Source organism: Streptopelia decaocto, assembly GCF_964273445.1.
Source record: "Streptopelia decaocto genome assembly, chromosome: 5".
NCBI classification, from domain to species: Eukaryota; Metazoa; Chordata; class Aves; order Columbiformes; family Columbidae; genus Streptopelia; species Streptopelia decaocto.
This window is the reverse complement of record NC_138659.1, coordinates 57,856,435-57,876,237: the sequence shown is the minus strand read 5'-3', so window position 1 is coordinate 57,876,237 and position 19,803 is coordinate 57,856,435. Positions and strand designations below refer to the sequence as shown.

The window sequence follows — 19,803 nt, the reverse complement described above, 5'->3', positions numbered from 1 at the left end:
TAAGTAATATGTAATCTTTCAATCCTGAAGGCAGTGGGATGGGCACACTGGCATGTTGCCTTACCCTTGGTAAAGGCTTTGAAGCAAATATCTGATTCCTGAGAAGCTGCTGACAGATAAAATTTATGTAAACACTGAAAATTGCCATACTGAGTCAGTTAGCAAAGGTCAGGTCAGCGTCCCGACTTCAAAAGTGTCTAGAAATGGGAGCTCGGGTAACAGTAGAAATCTGATCTTCTGATGCACCCTCTTCTTGCAACTCCTCTTCATCTTCTTTATGACATTTAATGTTTTTTACAAACTCTTGCATATTCTCTGCCATCTTTCTTCCCGCTTGAAGACTTATCACGTATATAAACATTCTTCATACCACATCTGGTTCCATACCTTCAGTCATTCTTGCTCCCCCTTCCTGAAACTTTCCTAGTTCTGCTACACATTTTTGACATTTTTTTTAAGCTCTGGATACACAGCAATTAATTAAACTTGCCCGGCCTTTGAAAATTGATTCCAGTAGAAAATAACACACTATTTATAGACAGGAAGGGGTTAAGCTAAGAAGTAAACAAAAAAAAATACATATTATAGCTGGGTGAGAGTGAAGCTTCACTTTAGAACCAGAGACTTGAACGGATTTTAAATACCATAACTAACAATTTAGTTGGTGCATATTAAATATTTCATATAGAGTGATATAGCAGCATAAACTGCAAAAAAAAAAAAAAAAAAACGAAAGAAAGAAAAGAAAACCAACAGCTTTACAATAGAGCCACTGTAATGTTGCTGTGGGAACATTAGGATATATGCAAATCCCAGGCCCAGTGTTGCAGAAGGATAAGGGTTATTTTGCACGTGTGTGGAAGGTAGTTGCACATATAGTCAGATCCCTGACTCTGATGAAGGGAGAATGAATTAACATCCTAAAGGCTGGGACGAGTTTTATAATGAGAACTTAAAACAGCTTTTTCTCACATTCTCCTTCAACTATTTACTGTTGGCCTCCTTCAATAATTTTAGGCTGTTAACAATTCTGGTGCTGTTCTGCTGCCCGTGTTTCCGTTTTGTTGGTTTTCAGAAAAAAACAAAAAGCTTTGGGTATGTTGAGTTACACTTTTCAGCAGAGGCCAAGCTTCAGAACCTGGGGAAATTCCCGTTTGGGAATGTGCGTCCACCGCTCCAGTTCGGATGTTCCTCACTCCTCACCCTGGACTGTCACACGGTGAACCTGTGCAGCGTTAGCACCGTGTCTGTGTTTCAGCGGCACACCAATGAAAACAGAGGAAGGTCTCAGAATGCATCCTCTACAGCATGTGCTACTTCTGTAAAGGAAACCCAGAATATTTCTGGTCTGGGAAAGGGGCAGTAAGATTATAAAACAGTGGTCAAAAGAAAAATACAGACATCTTTCCTAAGACTAGGAGAAAGCATGCTGTGCTAAACAATTTAATAATTAAATTGAAGAAGAAAATACCATTGTAATTAACATAAAAAGAACTAGCATGGCCTAGATAATCTCATCATGAAGAGATCGAATAAAGTAGCATGCATTTTATGGAGCAATTTAATCTGGCAAGCAATTAATCGTAAGAGCACTAAGTCAAACGAATAGATTTCCCTTTAAGGAGATCACATTCATCATCTGTAATGTATTCTAAACTGCAATTTGTTAGCCAGCCCCTGAATTTTACAGAAGACATTTACTGTCTTCCTTTAGTGGAAAAGCGATCCCTGACTGACTGGAGGGAGTGGCATCAGTCTTCTTGAACCAGGTAGCCTATTAACAATAATAGGTTCTGAATCATTGATGTAGGAAGCAAATAACTTACAAAAAGCAGCTACAACTTTTTACAAGCCTTATACTTCAGAAAGCAGCACAATGTTATTTACCAGACTATTGGAATCATGTTCTAATCTGCTGAGCAACGTGATCTGACCCATCTCTGTAACACCGTAATACCCTGGAGCTGATAACGTTACTGATGGGGGTAGGGAGAAAAAAGAAAAAAATACAATAAAAACCACCCAACCCCTGCTCACTGAGAACCTTGATACCTTGACAGGCATCTTTTACCTGCATCTTCCTGGTGCAAGTCTGGAACTCTGGCGCTCTCTATCCTCTCATTCTCAGCCACAAGATAATACCTCCCTGACTAATTTTGAATGGAATTAGATCCATTTAGATGGTTTTTTCTAGCTGATCAAAAAACTGCCCCAGACCCGCAGTGCTTTTAATGTTAGAAATCCTTTAACTTCCAGCTTTTATTTATTCATGATACTGCCTGCCCATTCGTTCGCATTACAAGTTTCCCTTTAGCTTCAGAAGCTATTCCACCTCGCTTGTGCTCCCCACGTCAGTCACCACTAGTTTTCACCCTGCTGGATGGGGCAAAGCACACACCAAGTGTCCTCTGGAAGAAAACGATGATTCCTGTTGTTTGGGGCTGTACCTGTCCCCATCCAAGTTTATCTTTCTAGAAGATGCATCTGAATGCCTCTGTTCTTCCTAGGAAAGGCTTTCTGCTGAGTATTTTCCTATCTTACTGTGTAGAGGACATTATTGTTCTTCTGCTTGAGTGCGCAGTTTGGATCATGAAGATTAGCAGGCTGAAAGCAATCAAAGCTCACATCCTCCCGGTGTCCTTGCGCCCAAACCAATTCCCCTCCAAACACAGCAAATGCTTTAAAAAAATAAGAGTGTTATCAGACAGAAAAAAGGGCCCCAAGAACCATTCTGTGCATCTAAGTCTTAACAGCAACCATGGAACTTTACCACTTATCTAGAAACCACAGAAAATTCCCACAACTTAAGTGAGGCTATAGGCTATGTGTGAAAAAAAAGCTTGCTACAGAAATACATCTTCTGCCAGTGCCTTCCTGCCCCACTGTCACTCGGAATCAATTCGAAAGACAGATTTCTTCAGAGTAATGACAGGATGAGACCTATGCCTGGCTGCTTTCAGTTCTCTTCCATCCTGATAATTTCCCTTATGCTCCACTCAGATTGAAGGCATGAATGTAAAGTAGCACCATGCCAAATCAAAATTAAATAAGTAGTCCTGGGAATAAGTGCAATGGAAAAAAAAGAATCCATTAGCTGAGTTCCAGACCAAGTTCAGTTGGTATCATCTCATTCCAAAAACAGTTAAAATAAAACCCACATTAAACTGATAATAAGTAAATACTGCTTTACTGCACTGTCAAATAAAAGCACAGAGGAAAAAAGTATAAAAGCAAAATTAATCAGAGTACAGATTTTGGTACTTCAGAGGAAAAACAAGCAAACAAAACCCACACACAGCAAAAAGATGGCTACACTTGAGAAAAACTCCGTATGGCTAAGCCTTTAGACTCCTCTGAACTGAACCTAAGTGCACAGCATTGTTTCATGATGCCTTCCTGCTCTATAACATCATACTTACAATTAGACCAATACCACATTAAAATGACAGCAAGTGCTGGCACAATTCATTTAACAATTAATCTACCCTAGCTATCATTTTCACTTGTCATTAACTGCCTCTTAAATGCCCTCAATTTCATATAACCATAGACTCTTCCTTTAAACATACACACGGGGGAATATGCCATTATAGGCATTATTCAAAGAAGCGCTTTCTGTCCCCATCATCAACCACAGCATTAATCATACTGAGAATAGTTTCTTCTCACAAATGACTGAGTCGCATAGTTGGATCTCATCAGCAGGATCCAATTTACTGGTAAGTTCACAGACAGCACACAATACCGAGCATCTGCAGCAACACAAACTGTGAGTCCTCCAAGTTGTACCCTTTACCGATCTTTCAGGGCAAGAAAATAGATGCCAAGCACCACAAGCTCCCACTGATTTAAATAAGTCCTCTACTCAGCTTCTTTAGCAGTTGGACCCAGAGTTAACATAGAACACAGCGCCCTCGAACAAAACAAGTTTTCTTGTTTCTTTTACCATTTGACCATGCAGTGAAGAGACTGCTCTCTAAAATCCAAGGGGTTACGTTGGAAAGGACCTTTGGAGGTGATGTGGTTCTACCCAGCATGTGGCCAGTTCCCTCACAGCTTGTCCAGGCAAGATTTGAGTAACTCCAAGGATGGAGATTGCACAGCCTCCCTGAGCAACCTGGTCCAGTCTCGGATCACTCATGTTGAGAACAACTTGAGAAGAATTCTCCTTACTGCAATCTGACTTATTTTATTTCCCAGCCAAACTTAAGATCTTGGAGCAGTCTTGTTTTGTGGCTTCTTCATTTCTGACAGAACTTTATGCTGAGAGTGGACGTCACCAAACAAGGAAGAAAAACAGGTGCTACCAAGTGAGGATTGCACAGTCTGCTCCTGCAGCTTCCTGAGTTTAGAAGGGAATGTCTGCATCAGACCAGCTCATCTCAAATGTCCATAAAAAGTTAATGGCAAGCTCAGGTTCCAAAGTGAACAGTTGCAAAATTATAATGAGGACATTAATTATAAAAAAAAGTGTAACTGAAAGCAATTGGCCTTTGTTCATGTACATTACCCTGCTTAACAGGCTCCCTCTTAAGCCTTTTCAGACACTCCATGAAGGACATTGTATAACGTATATCATATTCATGCCCCTCTGTCAGCAGCAAGAGCTTTACATTGATTAACACAACACACAACCTTCCGGAAGAAGGATGCAGTTTAAAATTCCTCATTCAAAGTGTGGGCAACATCACAAGTTTGTTTAGAATAAAAGGCATTTATCCTGCCCTCAAAGCACTTACCAGCTACATTTTCTATAGTGGATAGACGCATTTTTTCACAGTACCCTAAGCCATCACTGAAATCCAGCGTTCTAAAGTTTGAAATCATCTTTCCCTTGGCCACAAAGATCGCATTACTTCCCATCCCACACAGACTCAAAAACTTTCCATAATCCAACTAATGAGAAGAAAAATGTCACTGTAATTAATAGAGAAAGTGACGACCTAATTAAATCACTAAAGCAGCAACACGAAAAAGCTTTTGGGCTTTCGAAGTCTTCTAGCAAACTCAGGCAAAAGGATTGCCAGGGAGCTTTTAAAGTAATTCCACTTTTGGACATCCTCAAAATGAGGCACATTTGAAGCCATGTTTTCGTATCCTATCATAGAATGCTAGGGATTGGAAGGGACCTTGAAAGATCATCCAGTCCAATCCCCCTGCCGGAGCAGGAACACCCACATGACGCTACACAGGAACGTGTCCAGGCAGGTTTTGAATGTCTCCAGAGTAGGAGGTCAAACAGGGGTCCACTGCAGAGAGGTGTCTTCAATGTGTCAGCAATCTCTTGCTCAAGACTCCCTTCGGAGTAGCACCCAGGTTCTCACTTTTTGGGCTCATGGCAATATTGTCTCAAGCCCAGCACCCAGAATGAAACTTTAGGCAATGGTTATGTTGATACTTCTCTTAATAGCAAGAACAGTTTGCAAAAACCACAGTGCACTTAACCAGCACAAGAGAACATGTGCTAAGAGCCCTGCAAAGAGTCAGACCAGTGAGCTGATGGCAGTGGACATAAACTTAAACATGTCACAGCATATTAGCCTAAAACTTGTGTAACAGGTCAATGCTGCAAAGAGAGACTGCCCTGTTGTCCCTAATGCCATGCTGTTTGTACACACACTTTCTACAAATGTGAGTGGTCGTATCCCCAGGCTTGAGGACTGACCCAGGCTAAAACACAGTGGTTGGGTTTGGTTTTTTTGTTTTGTTTCATGGTGGTTTTGGTGGTGGTGGTTTGTTTGTTTGTTTTCCCCCTGCACAATGCAGGCTGCTCCCCAGAGAAGAGACACCAGAAACGAACGGCAGGTGAATCCTTCCGCTCAGCAACACTCTCAGCTCGCAGCTGCTTCAGGTGGCACAGAGCACAGGCTGAGAAGCACTCTGGGGCGGTTCTCCCACGGTAACATCCTTCAGCTAAAGCCTTTCAGCATGAGACACCAGAGCCTGGTACGCGTCACAGATGAATTCTTCATGAGGTCACTGTTACCTTACTCTGGGTGGCTTCGATAGCTGAGAAACAGCCAAGCACACGGGCATTTCTCAGTGTGAACCTTCAGTCAGCATCCCTTGGGACCGGCAATAGAAATCTGACCTCAAAGCTAAGGGAAAAATTGCTACTTCAGAAGCATTACACTATGCATTTTCTGAATTATTCCTCTAGCTATGAGATTTAGAGAAAAAATTAAAGACTACAAAAAGGTAATAACAAAAGGTTGCATTCCAGGATTCCCAAACAGCCAATTTAATTCAGATCACCTGAAGCACTGATGTATCTTATGGTTTCTATCTGGACGCACAGATATTAGACACCAAAATATTTTCACAGTTTGGAAGAAAGAAGAAGAAGAAAAAAAACAACAACTCACAAGAACTCACTCAAGCTCCCTTTTGATTTTTTCTCCAGGCAGCATTTTACTTTCACTTTAGCCTCGGCTGCACCAGCTGGTATTTACTGGCGGTGGTGACGCTGGCTTGTGTGCTGGTAGGGTCAGACAACCTTCTCTGCCTTCGGTGGGAAGAGCTCTTAAAAAACAAGCATCTTAACTCTGGAAGCTAGGATGCACGTTTGTTTTAATGACCAAAGCCTTACAAACAAGATGCCCTCCTCTCAGCATTCCCTGGGAAGTGCGCTCCAGATTCTGATGCAATCTTCACACAGACTGCAGTTCTGCAGTCATGCTAACAACATATTATCATTGCTTTCAGTTCAAGCTACAGTAGGTACTTCATTACCTTAATGAGCAGATGTACTTAATGAGTAGGTACTTTGTCAATTTAGTCCTAAAGGAAGAATTAAGAGAATAAGGCATTTACATTTCTAGAGCAAAACCAAATTTTAGGCTCCCCACTAGTATAAGATTACTGGACTTTGAAAAGCTTTTTTTTTTATTATAAGTACACATCCCACAGCCCAGACTTTCAGAGGGAACAATAATTCAGCCTGCTGCTGTGAGCAACAGATTTCTTTTAAACAGAAAGAACAAACCAGCATTATACTACATCATTTTTTCAAGGAATAGAGGTGCTATTTAAGTTCACAATGATTTTTACATTGTTTGGGTTATGAAGAACGCCACTTAATGTTCTCTCTCCATTAAAGCAAATCTTGAAGGCTAGATTTGAGACCAGTGGAGATCAGAGTCCCTTATATTTACCCAAAGAATAAGAACAGCATGGACAAAGTTTCAAAGAGCTATCGACAGCTGTTTCAAACTGTGCTTCAATCATGTTCCAGTAGGGCCAGTTCTTGGGGCCAAGAGAATCTGTTTGCAGGGGCTGTTCATGTCCTACTTCCCGGCTGCATTACAACTACCAAGAAAGATGTTGACTGAAATCCCTCAATTAGGAACTGAACTCAGGCCAGTCACAGTACCAGAGAAATAATTAAGATTGTTCTTGTAAACAGGATGAAACAATGGAACTATTCAAAGCGATAAAACAGAAGACCTTTTTGGATTTTCTGCTGCAACAAAAACCCTGAGATGTTTACAAGGTTGCATCCTAGCTGTGCAGCACACGCTTTAATGTATTACTGAGCTCATACATAACTTTCCTGTGCCTGGCAAGGGGATTCAAGACCAAAATATCTGCAATTGAGTCAGAAAAATAACTTCTGACCAGTAAATACTATATCCACTTCTGAAATAAAATAAAACCACTCCCAATGCTAACATATATTCTCCATTATTTTTATGTTTCTACAGAGAAACGTATTTGGCAAGCAAAATAAGAAATAATTTCTTGCCTAGTGCCACACTTCTTCAGAGCAGGCAAGGCAAAGTCACTCACATAAATCAAACTGGAGACCACAATGACACTGAGAAGTCTCTCTCACTTTTCTCTCCTACTGACTGTTCTCCCAAACCTCCAGACCCGAATTCACTAGCACAAAAGCTGACACTGTGTACCCAGTGTTATATTTCCAAAGTTGAATACACAGCTTTCAGGAAAAAAATTGCTAGCAGCTTAACTAACTTCCATCTTGTAAGCCCACAAACTGCACCTGTGAATCCAGTAAATGAAATCTGCAGGCAGGAATTCTCCTGTTCGCAGGGCAGTTGCATTTGATAGAGAGTAGATGAAATGTGGGTTGCAACACCTCAGTAACACAGGCAATACTTCTCAGAAAACTTTGCTAAGTAGCCTATGGATTCTGGCTAACTTTCCAAAACATTCCAATTTCAAGGAAAAAAAATGTTTCCAACAAAATGGCTGGGAAGATAAAGGTTCACAAAGGGGTAAACCCTGCAGTGAGACGTTCACCCTGTGAGAACCACGTGAACTAAGATACTTGCTGAACTTAGGAAGGGATGGTTCCTCTCTGCCCAGCGCATGCTCCTCCCTTGAAGAGATGCCTCAACCCTACAGCAATCCTTGTAGAGCAGCTGACATACAAAAATGGATCCTTTCACAAGTTCCCTCTTAAAAGGCCAACCTGTTGACTTCACAACATGAGGAAAAGTGATGACAGTAGCCAATACAACTGCAGACATTGGAAAGGAGGTAGGGAAAGTCAGTTAAGCAAGGCTGCCATCCTGGCAGTACATCCCTTCAAGTTCATCCCTATCCCAATCCAAAAAATATTGCATACTATGAGGATGCAGTTTGAGAGAGAAAGTAATCCCTGCAGCACGGCTTTCAAGTGCACTGAAGAAAACCATGGCTGTGGCACCTCAGGTAGAGCATTTCTTTGCCATATAAACAGCTTTGCTCAAAATCAGCATCAGTTCTAGAAACCTTAAGTCACCACAAAAAAAAAAAAAAAAAAAAAAATCCTAAAAACCTACTAAACAAACAAACAAAATACCCAACCAAACCAACCCAACCAAACTTCATTAAAGAGAAAACAGTCTTGACATTGTCAGAGTCCCTTCCCAGGCAGCAGTGACTGAAATGGAAGATACTGGCAGAAAGACAAAAAGTGACCTGGGATGCACCTGACTTGCTGAACCACGCTGCTGTGTTAGTGGAACTGGTCCATACAATGCCACTCAGTGAACAGATTTGCTCTCTGGATTTGGGCCAGTGGCAGAGACAACATTTAATTAAGCCACTGCATGAAGGAGAAAGAATGAAGGAAAATTATAGTAGAATGAAATTGGCTACAGCTCTGTAAGAGAAAACACACCAAGATGAATCAGCTAGTAAATAAAGAGCAATAACTGAAAACTAACATCACTGTCTCAAGATGAAAACAGATAATGGAAAAGAAATGACACACTGAAGTTACATGAGTAGAAGAAAAACCCTAAACATTAATGAAGATACTGGAAGCAGGGGTAGAGTGCCATGAAAAGATGAAACAATGCACCCTTATATGGGAATGCTGCTTTCTTTTTTCATTCTTCTGTTAAGATGCTGCTGGTCACAACTGTCTGGAAGGGCGGCCATTCCCTTTCAGTCCACCTGCTTCCTCTGTTCGGGTGCCAGCTAATGCCAGAATCTTCTCATGTCAAAATCTGTTGCTCCTACCAAATAAATCTTCCATACCAGAATACTGCAAGGTCAAGTGACAAAGCAGCAGCGGTAGCAGGTGCACTCTGAGTAACCAAACTCTGCTATCACCACTATGGTATTTCAGGAACTGTTCTGCTGTGCCAGAGTCCCCATGTAACAAGAAAACCACACAAGAAACACATGAAATGACAAGAAGTGGCAACTAACTTTGCACCTTCAGCAAGGAGTGATTACAGGTCCCTAGAAGACACCTAGAACCAAGCCAGAATCCTCATCTAGAATCCACTTGCTTTCAGTTTTTCAGTATCATAATTTTTTCAAGCTGCCACCAGAAAAATTTAATGAACTAATTCTTCAAACAGTTTACATGCTTAAAGTTTAAAAGTTTTCTTACAGCATTTCAGTAACAATTTGATCCTTAATCTTCACAAAATTGTTAGGATTTTAAAGTACCAGTAAAATACACTTATTAGTTTCCCTTTGGGTTTTGTAGCTTTTTTGTTGACTGTCTTGTACTAGCTCAGCCAGACTGATGAGCAGTGACAGCATGTCAGAGGTCATTACCATGAAACACACCTCAGTGAACAATTCCATGGAGTCATTATTCCACCAGCGGGAGCCCTCACAAGCGGGTTTCAGAATTAAGAGAGGGAACAAACTCCAGATGACGGCTGGCTGACCTGTGTGCCCGAGCACCCCGTGCTGCTCAGCGCCGGCCGGCCCGAGCCCAGCAGCTCTGCAGGGTCCCAGTCCCGCGGGTGGCTGCTGCGGGACAGCCGCACCTGAGCACCCTTGGCCAACGCCTGTGGTTCATCTCGGAGAAGTGGGAAACAAACAAGGGTCTGGTATTTTCCAGCTTGGAAGTTATGGCATTAGATTAGCCCATTGACAATAGTTTGTGTGTTTTATATAAAAATATATATACATATTTTTATACATATATATACATATTTGTATACGTATACAAATACATATATACATATTTGTGTCAATATGTATTTATATATACACAGTCACCCATATATACATCTATGGATACACACATTTATATATGCACATATACATCTAATATACACACAGATATCCATATTTTTTATATATATATATATATATATATGCACATAGATTTTCTTGACCATTTATTTTCATAAACAGGCTTTAAGCTTGCCCCCTGTTTATCATTCTCTTACTCATATTGGCAAGAAATGTGTGTGTCCATTATGTCTGTATGGAGAGGGTGTGTATATATGTAAATATATATTTTTCATACAGTCTCAGCTGACTGTGATCCATAGGCCTCCACTCTATACAGCAGCACTTATCTCTCAGCAGGTTCCCCTTCATGTATCCTGCATAAATGCCAGAACCATCCATTACAACATGACTAGGTCAGCAGCATCTAACTCTCCTCTCCCCATGAACAGATGCTGAATTCCTTGCTGTGGAGCAGAACAATGCTGAAGGTATTATGTGGTATTATGCAGCCACTCTCCTTCTAACAAGTATCTGAACGGAGCCTCCTCCTCTGTCAACGTTTTCAGTAAGTGCAGTTCTATGGAGTGCTGGTAATTCACCATGAGCTGTAGCTTCAGAGCAGGGATGACAGGTATCCTACAAGCAGCACAGACCAATTTGGCCTTCTTTCACCTAAGTAAAATTCTAAATGTTCCTTCAGAGTGCTCCTGCCCAGACTGGCAGCAAGCACAGCCATTTTTATACACATCCATGCGATGCTTTAAGTGCTCCTCCCAAATCCCCAACCTCCCATTGAAGACTCCAAAAGCAGCCTTGGGAGAAGCAGCACCTCTTGTACAAAGAGAGAACATCACACAGGGTGGTTCATGTGGAACAAAAGTAGCTGCAAGATGGAAGAGTGAATGAAAGCACCCAAGCGAGGACTGCAGCGTATGCTAAAATGGCACATAAAACACCTTTAAAAAAAAAATCCTTTCATCTAGTTCCATACTACAAACTTACTCTCTGCTTATTAAAACTGTTTCTGTGAGAAAAATAAAATTACTTTAAAAATGATGATGGAACTGAATTTCAGACAATGGGGAAATTCAGTCTATTAATCATCAAGTTAATCTATTTATTCACCTTGAAAAAAACCTGATCAGGAGAAAGTCTATTAAAAGAATACAGGGATTCAGCTGCCACCTTCCTCACTGAGTAAGCAATCAGAAAATGCCCCTTTGAACTCTGCGTTAATAAAATTCTCATTAAATGCAAACCTGCACAATGTTATCTTAAAGAGGCTCATTAGCTTAAAAAAAATTACTTGTCTCAAAATGTGCTTATATCCTCATAGGTGAGAAGGTGAGTTTTCAAACCACTAACTGCTGCAGCTTTTTATTTTAACTCCACCGGCGCTGCACCTGTACCTTTCAGCCCATCATGTCTCAATTACATGTAAACCACAGAGACAAATCCAGAGATAGAAGTTATAATCACTCTTACGGGATAGGACAGCAATAGGGATCTCTCATTCCAGTATGTTATGTAAGATTTCAGCCAGGTAAGGCTACTATTACTATTCTGTATTCTTCAAACTTGCATTTTTTTTTTAGGTTCAGCAGAAATTATGAATTTCTGTAAAAAGGAGAGAAGGTATGAATAGCCACCCTGTCTCTCAATACTCAAACAGAACATTTGTGACTGCTCTTTTCACCAGAGTAAGGAATTAAAAAAAAATTAAAAAAAAATAAATCAGATAATCGGCAACAAAACCCAATCAGACTGTGTCATGGAGAATAGGGTCCCACTAAAACGTACAGTTAATACCGTAATAGGACACAAAAGTGGGATCTCTCTCTGCAGCTGAGTTTAAACAAGAACATGTCAAAGATTCTCTAGGTATTGCTCATCCTGACTCTGTATTAAGGCAATTAATCAGATGACCTTTGCCAGTCCGGCACTCTGGGGTGCAAGCAGGGCTGTTTTACATGTCTGCCCAGCAGTTAATCCTGTAACACAAATGCACTGCACCCTTGAAAAGCTGTAAACAACTCACCCCTCCTTTCCTGGCAGAAACACATGTAAGATTGTACGCTAGGATTTAAGATGCTTGTTAAAAGCCCATCACATGCACGCACACACAGATGTTTTTACATTTGTAATCCTTCCGACCAAAAGCCTTGGGATAAAGAAATGACAGAATTTTATTTATTTATTTTTTAAATAGCTGTTGTAATAAGATGAAGATATAAACCAGAGGGTGACTTTGCATTGCACTGTTACAGCAAAAAGCAGGTAATCTCTCATAAAAAAGCTTTCCAGAATGAGGGAAGAAATCCAATGTGAGGTGGATTTCTCTAAACTCATTCCCTTCACGGAAAGGCATCCAAATAAGAAACCATACACTAAGATCACTAAGAGGAAACAAAAGGGGCACAAAGAAAGACACAATCCAGACAACAGGGATCTAAGCCAGCTTCAAAACAGTATGTCCTTATCAACGCACAAGATAATTACATCTTATGAAAATACTGTCATTCATTAACATACTGCATTTCTCTAACAAAGCCATCAACATGGCAGCCCTAAAGGGTTTGTCCTCCTCAAACATCTCCTCTCCCTGTTTCTCTTTGGTGACCTGGGCTTGCAACATCTCCATGACTCTGCAGCACAGAGCCACGAGTGTGTGTGCACGAGGCTCCAGTTTGCTCTCCTGGTCCAACACCAGAAGAAAACATGTGGCCCTGGTATTAATGGTCTTCCTACAGACCTTGCTGCAGAAGTGGGACAGCCAACAGACCAGGACAGAATGGTCTTTTCCAACACACTGCAGAAGCTTCGGACCTTGGAAGGCTCAAGGCATTCTTCAAAGAATGATCCTCTCATTCCTCTGCTGCATGATCTGCAACTTTCAAACACCTCAGCCTTTAGGCCAAAAAGGGGTATTACATTATCACAGGCCCTTCACCTCATCCACTTGCCCTGTACAGAGGCACGTCTCTTGCAGCTTTGTACAGTATGTTCTCTCAAAAAAAGGCAAATAGCCCTAGACACCATGTTGACAGTGTGATGTTTCAGTCACCTTCACAAAAACAAAATACCTTTAGATTTCTCCACGTTCCAACAACAGTCTGCTCTGGAATCTATACAGCTAAAGAACCTTTCAAATTTTTACCACAAGAAGAAAACAAACAAGTAGTTAAAATACCCACCCCCTCACTCTTTTTTTTTTTTTTTAAGAGGAAATGAGATAAAATGAGATAAATCAAATGGAACAAGTTCTCTGACATCTAATCTCTCTCCAGGTCTTGAATCATCTCTCATTTAGACCTCGTCTCATTTCACTGAGTGAAAAGCCATTCATGAAAACTTCTAAAGCTAGTGAAAGACACATGAATTTCAACAGATATGAGCAGCTGGGTGAAGCGGGGGAAAGTTCCCAGAAGTCTAGAAGAGAAACCTGTCACAGGTTTCAGACAGCACCATGCACCAAACATGCCTAATACAGGCTGTCCATGGAAGGCGATCACAGAGCCAGTTTTTTGTTTGCCTCTTGTCCCAGGAGCACCCTCCTCTTTACAAAAGCAGCTGTTAAGCCAAGAGGAAATGAGCCACTGCAAAACCTTGGTTGCACAAACCAGGGGCGAAGCACAAAGCCTCTGCAGCTACTTGCCTTTTTTTAATCTCTTCCCAGTTTAGACTCCTCACCCTGGGTATACAGAGAATTCCCAGAACAGACACTTTGTGTCACATTAAACAACATTAATTTGCCAACAGCTATCTGTTCTGCTGCTTCACCCTGAGTGCATTATCTGCCCACAAGTGTTCATTTATGTCTGTTTACAAAAAATAAAAATAAGGGTAGTAGCAAAATAAATCTTCTGGAACCATATGGGATGTTTTTAAGGTTACAGACTTACTAAGGGAACCTTTAAGGTGGTTTATAGACACATAAGATGTATATTGACTGGAAAGATGCCCTCAGAGTGTTTGTCCTACACAATCTCTTTTGTAGTGAGGAAAATGACAAGCATGAGCAATGCAGCAGTACTGAGTTACTTGGTGCTGCATAGACACCAAGTGTCCAGGGTGACCAGGGAAGTGATGGACAGATCTTTTTTCAGTATAAACACTGGTATCTTTTATGGTTTGTTTACAAGCCAGAGATAAACAGTAAATTCTCTCTCACAACATTCTTCTATTTCCCAATCAATCAGACCCATAAGCCTCTTCCCCAATACCCAGCTTGGTCAGTACTAGATGCTTCAGAAGCCAGGAAATTATTTCTGTCATGAAGGAATACAGCACAAAAGCACCCCCAGATATTCCTTAGCCTTACAAGTAGAACATAACTTCTTCCCTTGAACAAGAGGAAGATGTTTAAGAGAATACTGAGACATTCTTAATAATAATTTTGAAACACATACAAAAATCTTGCAATGTTAAGAGTACTCGAATCTGCTTATCACAGCTGGCTTACAGTTCACTCCATAGTGTCACAGAATTGCAACAGAATCACACAACAGAAATCCATTAGGTTCCCAATTGCTCTGCTATCACAGCATTGTTCCCTACTGTCTAACTTCTCCCAAGAATGCTGTGAGGATTAATTCATTACAGCTTGTGCCATGCTTTGAAAGCACTCGGCCTACAGAAGAGCCGAGAGAATTATTAGAAAGAAGACAATCAAACCCTGGTGATCCTCTCTTTATCCCCATGGGCCCTGTTCAGAGCAGCAACAAAGCCCAGCAAAGAGAACACATTCAAAAACAAATTCAATACAACAAATGTCAAAGTGTCATGATAAGAATGCAGTCACACAGGACACAAGAATCTAAAAAAATCGTTAACAACTTCTGCTCCTTACCTAATATTGACTAATGCATGGGTCACCTTGCTTGCAGGCTCTTTCCATTGACCAGCATTAGTAGAAAGCCTTAGAACTGAAAGGAGAAGATAGTTAACAGTGCTGGCATAGAACTGGCAATTTTCTAATCCAAAATGTTAAAAAAAAACACCTGTTTTGGTGAGATGGCAGTCCAGGAACCACGTCAAAACAAAGGTCATCTTAAAGACAATTTGTGATCCAGGGCAGAAGTCCCCTTCAAAGCCCATTTAAGAAACATAAGAACCTGGAAGAGGTGCGCAGAACTAGAGAATGAGTGGGAGACAGGACGCAGAGGGGACAGAAGAGCCTGGGTCCTCCTAACTGCTTTCATCACCACATATTAAAGTTCTTTTCCCTCAGAAACAGGACAGCGCCCCAGGTCTATCATACCTTTTATTCTGCTGCTCTCCTCCAGCATCTATTTATGCGAGGTTGTCTGAGCTGGACTACACCCTATGACTTAAACCCAACCCAGCAGTGATGGATTCTTTACCTCCCTGTTTATCTGGAGTTGCAGAGGGATTATACACCAGCCTGGGGAAAAACACTCCCTGCAGGAATGAGGGCGTTGTTCTGTTGCACAGATGGTCTCTGACAGACTTGAGAGCAGATCTGAAAACATTCAGCAACAGGAAGAACTTCTAGGAAATATTTTTTTTTTCTGCTAGAGCACCCAAGATATTTATTTAGGTCAGAATCTGTAGTGTTTCTATAGTGGCAGTTACCTGCACGTCTCTTGGTATGCACCAAAACAATAACAGACCCCGTAGCACATTTTTTGATTAATTTTCCATATTGCCTGAATAGAGGGAATTTTCTATGAAATTGTACATACAGGGTTTTCTGGAGGTTACATTCCACAAGAAAGGTTCACCTCCGACTTGGGAGCAAAGGAACAATACATCGTCAGAATTCAGGATCATCTAGAAACATGGATGCTACAAGTGAATCCATAAGCACAGTGGCTGCATACTCATGCCTATTATTGCATGAGAGAAGCTTTCAGCCCTGCAGATATGGATAAAGTTCAGATTTGGGACAAGAAAAATAAACAAATAAAAACCAAGGAAACTTAGATTCCACCTCCACTCCCAACGTGGAAAGTTTCAGCCACATTACCAGGAAAACTAAAGGATAAAATAGCTTTCTCATCTGTCCTAACAAACATCCCAAGGCTAGGGGACTGAAGGGTGACTGTAGTCCCAGTGAGATGGACTGACATGCCAAGGGAAGCTGTCAGGACACCTGGCTAAACTGTGGCTTTTATCAACTTGAGACAGTGCTACCTTCTCACTTCCTAGTGCTCCCACCACAAGTCACCTGCAGAAAAAATTACACCAGCTCTGAATAACATTATTTTGTCAAACAGTAGGTACTGTACTTGAATATCTAAAGTAATGTATTCAGAGAGAGTTTCCATTCAGGCATCTACAGCATTAATTCAAAGAGGTTTGCTCTGTGTAGCAGGATGGAAAATATTCATGTGGCAAATGAATTGCTTCAACAAGTCAGATGTGCCTGTTGCAGCCCAACTGAGTAGGTATTTGAGTGTGTTATTCTTCCATTCCCCTTTCCTGGCTAGTAAAAACACCTCATCTTACCAGCTGCAATTATTTGGAGTAAGAAATGGGTTAGCAAAAAATGTATGTGCTCAGAGGGCACAAAAATGGCCAAGTGATCCTTTATATAGTGGATGAAAACTGTAGGAACTTTGTACAAAAAGGCAGCTCATTTTTGCTTGCAACTGCAGGGAGTATTAGGCTACTTTTATTCAGATAACATAACACTGCCCTCTAACTCCCTTGATATGTTTCTATTAACTCCTGACGTTCACTGGGTGATCACACTGAGAAGGGAGCAGGGGGTGAAGGGAGGGACCTTCTAGAACAAAGCAAAAAACACAGCTGTATTCTCTTCTTCACAGCTTCAAGCATGCAGGCACAACACCAGCACTGCTGCAGCAACCCTGGGCTCCTGGGTATACGCTGGCTGATTATACCTCCATGCATTCCCTGCTCTCTGTTGTTCCTTTTTTCCCTGCTGGGTGTCACTTGGTGGCATTCCAGCGTGCCTCTCTCTCTTTGAAGGATGGCAGCCTCTCCCTGTTTTGCCCGTAGAAACATTCTTCTATCCAGTGATTCGCTTGTCATTGCAAGCAGGTTTGTGAGGGCTGTTTTCTTGGTTTGTTTTGGCAATGAGTGCAGTAGATGTAATTTGTCTAGCACAGCAAGCTTCTTGTTATAAGTTTCTCAAATTCTTTTCCAAATTCTTGTGTGCACCGAGTGTTCCTCTGTGCTGGCTCGTTCTGCAGCACATACCTGTGCTCTGGCTTGAAACTGTCAAATGTGATAGATGGAAACTACACAAAGATGCATGAAATACAACCTACCCAGTTGTGCCCACAAAATTATATTTCCAACCACAGTAAGTGGCTGCTAGAAAGGCCAGTGGGTCTGCTCCTGTTTTTTTTCCTTACAAAAAAAAAAATTTATCCCTTTAACAAGTTTATCCTCTCTCAATTCTTAATTTACAAAACGTGTGTCCTACTACACAAAACACATCCATTCACCAAGACACACATCAGAAGCATGTGGACAGAAAACACCTGACACAAACATCCCTCCATCCCCCTCACTTCTAGCCAACAGTATTGCTGACCAGCCAAGAGGTACTCACCCATAGAGTAAAGGTTGTCAAAATTCTGATGCATCCGAATGATTTCATAATATAGCTCATCATAGCTGCTGGGAGTGGGGAGGAAGGTGTCTCCGTAAGTGATGAACATGTTGAACAGGTTCACAACCTGCACAAGGAAGTGTAAAGAAGTTACAACAGAAATATTTACAAAAAATCTACTCAGCAACAGAAACAATAGAAACTATGACCAAAACCTTAAAAGAAATAATTCTTGGTTGCACTACACAGTATTACATTACTTCTTTACTTTATCTATTGTTTTCCTTCTAGTACAGAGGAGACAGAAAAGAAGCTTAAATACTATTGTATCTGGGGCCAGGAGAACAGGTTTCTATGATTTTTTATACAAAGGACCACAGAACAAGAAAAAGCATTACCAAATCTGGAAAATTAAACTAAGCCTTTCCTCAAATAGACTTGTTTATTTCAATGAGCAGACCCCATAAGTGAGTCCCAGCACTGCCCTTTCCAAACATCTAGCTAAACCAATCACAATTATATTCCTCAGCTTTGTGGCCTTGTTCTGATAGCCTTACCAAGCCAGAACATGGATTCCTTCCTGAGATTCATTCAAGATTAAGTTGTTTAAAAGAAGAGGATTTGCTTTGTCTGTACTCACCATAAGAGCCAGGGTGAAGATGTTGTGCTTGGCCAGCAACACAGTTTCATTAGACATGAGAAACTTCAACAAGTTGATCAAAGCTAGAAGAAAATATGTATTTTAAAAATAAAATTCAAAGCAAAGCCATTCTCAACAAGTCACCTTCGTTATCTCAGATCTAGTATAAACTAACCTAAATGCCAGCTGCTCACCTCTCAAAAATATATTAACTTCCATGTGGCGGAAGCCTCTTTTTTTTGTGGCTAAAACACTGTGCTGGACAGGTGACAGCTATTGTACTGTCCCACATTCCCTCTCCTTCACTGACTTCCCAGTCAGATCTGCTGAGGCTCAAGGTAAGTCTCTTGTTAGCTTAGTCAGTTCACAGGAGATTTGTCTGTCTGCCAGATCCTGAAATGAGCCTTGGGGCTGGAGAATCCCACTCTCTCATTTCTGCTTCATACATCACCAACATGATGTATGCGTTGTCAGCCCCAAACTGTCACTCTTGTTGATACATGCAGTTTAAAAAAAAAAAAGGAAGAAAAAAAACCCACATGACATAGTTTTTCTGTAGCTCTATGTCAATGCTGCTGCAATGGTACAAAGAAGAATACAGTACTTTATTGTGTCAGTTATCTAGGGCTGTGCAGTAAAGACTACAGATCTGGTTCACACTTGTCTTAAGAAAACAACAAAAGCTCCTTCTGTACCTACCCCAAATCAGTTAGTGAGAGTGGGAATTAACAAAAAGGTTGGCTAAAAGAGCTTTAATCAAACAGACTTTACAATAAACAATTGTATTCCATATACTTGAATAAAATGAAAAGTTCTTTATCTTGTATCTAGTTCTTGAAAATTTCAAAAAAGAAAGCTCTTCTGCATTGTATCTGCTCAGGGCTGAAAGCAGATGCCTGCCTTGAACAGATTCTTAATGTATTCTCTGCTCTGAAGTCAGCAGATTTCAAGACTTACAACATCTGAATTAGATGGCCCACGAAGTCAAGCTGGAATGCTACACAGGCTTTTTAAAAAAGGTTCTTAATTGCCTACTAATTGGTAACTGCATCTAACAGAGTAATGCCCAGCATCACTCTGATTTGTTATAGGTTCACCTAGAATTTATTAACCTGTTCTTCCCTGTTACACACTACCCAGTAACCTGCAAAAAAATCCAATTCTGGTTTGGGAGAACCACCTAGCA

At 40.9% G+C, this 19,803-nt stretch overlaps 1 protein-coding gene across 4 annotated transcripts in view; it reads right to left on the bottom strand.

Annotated features, from left to right (window-relative positions):
• The window catches only part of ARMH3 (armadillo like helical domain containing 3), a 128,300-nt gene that overhangs the window by 52,901 nt on the left and 55,596 nt on the right, over positions 1 to 19,803 (bottom strand). For all 4 annotated transcript variants that reach the window (XM_082052890.1, XM_082052891.1, XM_082052893.1 and 1 more), the window contains exons 21-23: positions 18,618 to 18,700; positions 17,978 to 18,104; positions 15,281 to 15,356 (exon numbers count right to left, since the gene is read on the bottom strand). In XM_082052890.1, coding sequence (XP_081909016.1) covers positions 15,281 to 15,356; positions 17,978 to 18,104; positions 18,618 to 18,700 — 286 coding nt within the window. The remainder of the gene's footprint in view (positions 1 to 15,280; positions 15,357 to 17,977; positions 18,105 to 18,617; positions 18,701 to 19,803) is intronic.